This window comes from Galeopterus variegatus, unplaced genomic scaffold, assembly GCF_000696425.1.
Source record: "Galeopterus variegatus unplaced genomic scaffold, G_variegatus-3.0.2 Scaffold9121, whole genome shotgun sequence".
NCBI lineage: Eukaryota > Metazoa > Chordata > Mammalia > Dermoptera > Cynocephalidae > Galeopterus > Galeopterus variegatus.
The window spans coordinates 46,368-53,936 of NW_007735232.1; the positions used below are offsets into that span (position 1 = coordinate 46,368).

The window sequence follows — 7,569 nt, forward strand, 5'->3', positions numbered from 1 at the left end:
ATCTTTAAAGTCAGTTCTATTACCCCAAAACATTCCCTGGCAGTATATATGAACTAAACATTTATTTTTCCTTCACCAAATATTTATAGAGATTTCATAAAAGTTCACAAATGCCCAGCCTCCAGAGGGACAAAGACTTTCCACAAACCCTGAAGAACTTGTTGAATGAACTACTTAACACAGTGAATCTAGGACCATGGCAAACCATGGGGCCAATTAATCCCAGACAAGATTGACAACAGGCAGATTCTGTCCTCAGAGCTCACCTTTCCTAAGGGACACCTCCCTTTTTGTTTACCAAGTGTTCCACCTAAGCTCAGATTCAAAGTCACATTGAGATGTAGATTGCTAAAAGTTACCAAAGGTTTTTTCCTTTAAGCCAAATCTTTTTTGACTGGCAGGCAAAGCTCTGAGCCCAGGTTAAAGGTTCAGATAGATATTATATAATTGAATTCCAGCTCCATCATTTGTGGTTCTGTGACTTTAGGCAATTTTCTTAACTTCTCCTAGTTTTCTATTCTGGAAAATGTTACTATTAAATATTATAATTATCATTAGTCTTAATGATATTGATATGCTATATTATAACATAAGTAATTACAATGAAAACTACTAATTAAAATTTCTATAATGTCTAAAACATTTTGAAGTCAGTAAGTCAGTAAAGAAAGGAAGGAATAAGAAGAAAGAAATGGAAAAAAATGTTAGACAAATTTTCATTTTTAAATCAACTTCTTAAGGCACAATTCACATACAATAATAGGCAGTATTTTTAAATATATAGTAGGTGAGTTTTGACAAATGTATACATCCATGTAACTACCACTACAATAGCAGGTGTTTATCAATTCATTTTTGTATTCAAAGAACTATGTTTTGGCTTTGTTTGTTTCTTTACCCTCTTTTTATTATTTCATTTTATTATTTGGTTCCTTCTGAAGACTATGAGGGAGAATCTGTTCCGTGGCTCTTTTCTAGCTTCTAATGGTTTGCTGGCAGTCTTTGGAGCTCTTTGGCTTGTAGATGCATCACCCCAATCTCTCTGCCTTCACCTTCACATGGCATTCTCCCTGTCTCTGTGTCCAAATTTCTGCATATCTGTCTCTGTGACCAAATCTCCCCTTTTCATAAGTACATAGGTATGTTGGATTACAATTCACCCTAATAACCTCATCTTTATATGATTGATTATATCTCTCCAGCAATACATGACTATGCCCATATATCTCAATGATAGATTGTGTTTTAACCTCATCTTACTTTATCATCTGCAAAGACCTTATTCAGGTTAGGTGACATTCATAGGAACTGAGGGTTAGAACTTTAGCATCTTTGGGGGGATACAATTTGACCCATAACACACACTATTGAGCCACTAGAACTGAGGAAATGTCCTGAGGGAAAAAGTGCTGCATTATTGAGGCTCTCCAAATTTCCTTCAAAACCTCTCCTGGTGTCTCTGCCCCCACCTCACCCTACCTCCAGCAGTGACCTCCCACCATTGCAAAGCCCAGATTCTCAACTTCCTGTCCATGCCCAGAATCAACAAATGCTCCCAGGGTAAAAGCAGCCACAGAATTCAACTCACTTTATTGAAAGTTATGTCTCGTGGAGTCTCGTTCCTTCCACTTTTGGTTGCCTCAGCAGGTCTCCAGTACCTCATACAGGCAATTTCTCTGTTGTATCTGGCTTTTTTAGTTGTCCACAGCAAGAGCATTTTTGGCCACAAGTTATTGCATCCCACCCAGGAGCAGAAGCCCATTTATGTATTTTTATTATCATTCATTTATTAATTTAAAAGGTATTTATTAGCCACTTACTATGTGCCAGGTGCTATTGCAGGCATTGGAGATTTAACAGTATACTTTAAAAAAAAACCTACCCTCAAATAAATTACATTCTAGTGCATAGACAATAAACAAAATAAAGAACCAAACTGTATGACATGTTAGACAGGTGATAAGTAGATAATGACAGGTGTTAAGTAGAAAAATGAAACAGAAATGGAGGAATAGAAGTCACAAAGTGTTAGTGGGTGGGATTTGCAATTCTTTGAGTTAGTCAGAAAATGCATTACTGAGAGGACACATTTGAATAATCAACCAAAGGAAGTGAGGGGGTGAGAAGGTAAGCCATGCAGGTATGTGGAGGAAGAATAATAGAGACACAAAGATCATACTTTTCAAATATCTTAGGCTGGAGTATGTCTGGGATCATGTAAAAAGTATGCATTTGTATATTGTAAAGGAGTCAAAGACTTGTTAGAGTTGGGCACTAGGAGAAAGAAGCTGGAAATAATGCAGATGTGGGTGAAAATTAATGGGTATGAAACTGTGTTTATAAAAGGTTTAAACGAATGGTGATGACAAGGTCTAAGGTGTGACCATGTGAGTAACCAGCTGAGACAGATTAAAGGACATGATTCCTGGATGGTCAAGTGGTCAATTTCAGAGTCTGTATATTGGAAGGATTATCTATGCAGATATGAAAATAACTAAGAATTATGGCAGAATCATGTTGAGTGACAGTGAGCATGGAGCTAACCCCTTCAAGAAATAAAGGGTGATGACCCCGAAAAGGAGCAGATACTTTTAAAAGGAAGAGTAGAGTCTGACAAGTCAGACTGAGACTAAAAGCTAGGGAAAATCATGGACAGAAGAAGAGATATAAACCAGAAGTAGTAATGAAAGAGGTGGGAGACAGAAACTGAAGTGGGAATGGCATAGAGGATGTGTCTAAATTTGAATGATCTCTTTATTGATAATTGTTCAAATAGAATTGTTCTCACTTGGATAGACAAAGTCAAGAAAATTGAAGTGTAATCCTCTTTTGCAATCTATTTTTAATGCTCTGGTGTCTCTGGCTTCTATTCCTTCTGCGAGGGAGTGGGGGAAGACAGCTCACTATATGTGCAGTTTTGGTACTGGTTTTGCTAGTAATGTGGTCTTTCAAGAGTTCCCTTTGATGATTTCTGAATAAGAGATACCCATATGGAATCTGTCTTACTCTTGCATAGCTGATCAATATGGGGTGCTCACCTCACCCAAGAGGGATTCCATAGGGAGAACTGGGCCAATCAGATTTTCTCTCTCAAATATTCACTGACTCAAATTCTGTGGCAGGTGATAATGAACCCACCATAAACGATGGAGTAATGTGATACAGGAACATGGAGAACTGGGGTTCTAAACAAGCTCTGGTCTCTGCCTTTCTTGAATCCTGGTTGTTTTTCATCAGAGTCAGTGAGTTCAGTGTCCTAGATACAGACTTCTTTTCAAGTGAAATAGTTTGAGTAAGTTTCTGTTCCTAATCTCTAAGAAATTTTTGTCTTCCCTCCCAAAGGGTTTTTCAAAGCATGGAGTGAATGACAAGCCATCTGATAGGTAATTTCTCTTTTCATTCTTTTTTTGATTATTAGATTCTAAGTAAGCATAAAATTTCAAATAGAATTGTTCTCACTTGGATAGACAAAGTCAAGAAAATTGAAGTGTAATCCTCTTTTGCAATCTATTTTTAATGCTCTGGTGTCTCTGGCTTCTATTCCTTCTGCGAGGGAGTGGGGGAAGACAGCTCACTATATGTGCAGTTTTGGTACTGGTTTTGCTAGTAATGTGGTCTTTCAAGAGTTCCCTTTGATGATTTCTGAATAAGAGATACCCATATGGAATCTGTCTTACTCTTCCATAGCTGATCAATGTGGGGTGCTCACCTCATCCAAGAGGGATTCATCCATAGGGAGAACTGGGCCAATCAGATTTTCTCTCTCAAATATTCACTGACTCAAATTCTGTGGCAGGTGATAATGAACCCACCATAAACGATGGAGTAATGTGATACAGGAACATGGAGAACTGGGGTTCTAAACAAGCTCTGGTCTCTGCCTTTCTTGAATCCTGGTTGTTTATTTCATTCGAATCAGTTAGATCAGTGTCCTACACACAAACTTCTTTTCAAGTGAAATAGTTTGAGTAAGTTTCTGTTCCTAATCTCTAAGATATTTTTGTCTTCCCTCCAAAAGGTTTTTCAAAGCATGGAGTGAATGACAAGCCATCTGATAGGTAATTTCTCTTTTCATTCTTTTTTTGATTATTAGATTCTAAGTAAGCATAAAATTTAACTCTTATTTTTACAGATGAGGGTAGTGAGTAGCCAACTCAGAATTGATTAGTAATCTGAGGGTAAAATCGTTTTCTAACCCCCACGTAATGCTTTTTTCTACAGCATTATGTTACCATTTTCAAGGTAACATCCCATAAAGCTTTTGTCTAAGATCATTTTGAGTTCTTTATTCTCAACTTTTAGTTTTTTAAAATTTTAATGTTTTATTTTTCATCAGAAAGCACTGCCAATTTGTTCCATAGTTTCCTCATGGCATTTTTTACTTCCTTATTCCTGAGAGTATAAATCAAAGGATTGAGCAAGGGAGTTAGGATGGTGTAAAATATTGCCACCATTTTATCAGAGAAGAAGGTAGATGGAGGTCGTGCATACACCAATATGCACGGAACAAAGAACAAAACCACAACAGCAATGTGAGATCCACAGGTGGAGAGAGCTTTCTGCCGCCCTTCAGAACTATAGTTTCTCAGAGAGAGCAAGATGACACCAAAGGAGACAAGTAACAAGGAGAAGTTTATGATGCAGATAAACCCACTGTTGGCAACCACCAAAGGGACAAAGATGTGAGTGTCAGTGCAGGCAAGCTCCAGTAATGGGTACAAGTCACAGATAAAATGATCGATGACATTGGGGCCACAGAAGGGCAGGTGGAAAGTAAAGAGAATTTGTATCATGGAATGCAAGAAACCCCCTGCCAAAGCTATCCCCATCAGAATGCTGCACATCTTCCAGGTCATGATGGAAGAGTAGTGCAAAGGCTTGCAAATGGCCACATAACGGTCATAGGCCATCGCTGTAAGGACAATCACCTCCACCCCAGCAAAGAAGTGTTCAGCAAAAAGCTGGGTCATGCAACCTTCAAAAGAGATGGTTTTCCTCTCATAGAGGGAGTCCACAATCATCTTTGGGGCAATGACAGAAGAGAAGCATGCATCCAGGAAGGACAAGAAAACCAGAAAGAAGTACATAGGACAGCCCAGCAGTTCAGGGCTGCTGAGGATGGTCACTACAATTAGCATGTTGTCTCCAACAGTCACAATGTAGACAAACAAAACTATAGTGAATACAATTTTCTGAACATTTGGATTCTGTGAAAGCCCCAGTAGGACGAACTCAGTTACAAAGCTTTGGTTTTGCATGATTTCCAAGAAAAAACTGAAGGCTCCAACAGTGATCATGCAGAATCTGCAATTACGATAAAAAAAAATTTGCTTCAGAGCACTTTATAGTATTATAGTCATTAACAAGTTGGCACACCAATATGCAAAATTATCTTGCATGCTTCTTTTGTCATTGAGAATACAAAATTAGAAACTTGTCGAAGGCAGTAGCGGGAAGTCAGGCAGAATGGAGATAGAGATAAATTATTGAATACTTTAAAACAGCCAGAGTTTGAATATGAGAAAAAGGAAGCACCCACATATGGTAAAGAAAAGAAATAGTTTTTATCTCAAGTCCCAGTTTTGCTTAATTACTTCCTGGTGTGGATTATTGAGAAGCATTCTGAAGACACATCCAAGTTATGAGAAAGGAGGACTGTAGTTTATTTATTATTCATTCCTGCCATTGGCATGGGATGGGAGTGACCAGCATGCCATTTCTGATAAGGAGACTGCCTGATCTACAAATAAAAGAAGAAATAGCAGACAATTAAAGAAGCACTTTAAAATCATGGCTCCTCCTCAACTATTTCTTTAAAAGTCTGAACCGAATTGGGCCTTTAAATAAATTAATTTGTTCTGTATAAAAGAGAAAGATCTACGAAAAAGTGTCTAGCTCTATACTTAACTCATAGCAAGTATGCATTGTGTTGAGGTTTTTTCTTTTTAATTCATCATCTTAATATGAGAACAGAAGTTCATAAAAATAATAATGCCTACTTCAGAGTGTTGTCATGATGACTACACGAAGTAAGGCAAGGAAAGCAATTGCTCAGGACATATTGCCTAGGAAACAGTCTGTGTTGGGTCTTATCATGCCTATTTTATTGGTGGAGAATTCATGCCTAAGGAGACTATGCTCAAGCAAACAATAGATGCTTGATTGGGAATTTTAACACAGAACCTCTGTCTCCAACACCCAATTTCTTTCCGCTGGATCAACAGGAAAAAGAGTGGGTTTTTTCCTTTTCTAGGAAGAACTTCAGAGCAGAGGTGGCATTTCTACAGTCTCCATCCACATGTGAAGATTAAAGCCTCTGATTCCTTTGTTCATGTTTAAATGAGGCATCTTGATGAAGGAAACAGGGCAAACGATGTAGAATTAGAAGGTGATGGCTCAATCACTTACATATACTAATTGGGAACCCACATAGGTAAGGAAGAGAAACAACACACTGAACATAAGTCAGAGTCCTGAGGTTTTATTATTTGCCAATTATTTATATATAAAATGTGTCCTGATCTGATCAAGTATAACTCTTCAAAATAAATACCTTTCAGATTTATATGACTTTATTGTAAAGCAGAGATGTTCATATGTAGCTGCTCATCTCCCAGATTATGATGAGGGTCAAATCTGAAAATGTGAAATGTTGCTCATGAAAAAGTGCCCTTACCAATTGTAGTTACTATTTGTTCACTTAAAAAGCCAGCCAGCCACCTTACCTGCAGAAAGCTCTTGCATGAGTCATCCAGATAATTACTCCAACTTCATTTTTCACAGGTAGACAGAGCTTCAAAGCATGATTGTATCCTCACCTGTACATATAACTGAAATGTATCTGTCAAATAGCATATATATATGTTGTGTGTGTGAATATTTGCATCTATGTATATATACATATATAATACATGTTTATTGAAAATAAGTGGATAAAAGAATAATGGGATTTATTGTACGAATAAAAAATAAGCTCATTTTATGAAAGCCACTTAGAGTTAAAAGAAACAATTTTAAAAATTAACAAATTAACAAATATACAGTTGTATACATTAATATCAGTTGCTTACTTTAAAACAACCATTTCCATTATGTTCTCAGTTTTATTCCTAACTGGTGTCTGCACTGTGAACTCCATGTTCACTTACCAACTATCACCAAGAAAACAAGAATATAAAACAAACCCTATAATGTCATTGGGTCAGTAAATAACCATTTATTACAAAGTGAAGAATATCAATACATGATCTAGCAGTGGTCAGCTTAGCCTAGTCCAAAGCAGGAGAGACAATGACGTGAAGGGAATGAAAACATCAACTCCAGACTGGTAGAGACCTGGGTTCAAATCCAGTGCCTTCCACTTGTTCTATGGCAGGGAACAAGTTACTTAAAATTCTTAAAATTCTCAAATCCTCAGGTTTCACTTCTATAAATGGATACGATAAGAATGCCTATCAATAGGGTTCTTATAAGAATTGGGTAAACCAATAGACATAAAAACACTGACACAGTAAGAAGCACAGAAGAGTGTGGTCACCAGTGTGAACAAGCTCCCAGAGCCATTGACAC

At 37.3% G+C, this 7,569-nt stretch overlaps 1 protein-coding gene across 1 annotated transcript; it reads right to left on the reverse strand.

Moving 5' to 3' along the window:
* Positions 1 to 3,924: 3,924 nt before the first annotated feature.
* Positions 3,925 to 5,258, reverse strand: LOC103609051 (olfactory receptor 4C15-like). Its single transcript, XM_008593422.1, has 2 exons — positions 4,383 to 5,258; positions 3,925 to 3,987 (listed from the first exon to the last, which is right to left on the reverse strand). Exons 1-2 carry the CDS (start codon positions 5,256 to 5,258, stop codon positions 3,925 to 3,927), a joined length of 939 nt encoding a protein of 312 aa, XP_008591644.1.
* Positions 5,259 to 7,569: the final 2,311 nt, after the last annotated feature.

Bases quoted from the DNA above. Each gene is read 5' to 3' on its own strand.
- LOC103609051 (XM_008593422.1), bottom strand. From the start codon at position 5,258: ATGCAAAACCAAAGCTTTGTAACTGAGTTCGTCCTACTGGGGCTTTCA. The intron at 3,988-4,382 runs GTAAAAAATGCC...AATATCTTAGAG, and splicing joins ATACTCTCAGGAATAAGGAA to ATTAGGAACAGAAACTTACT.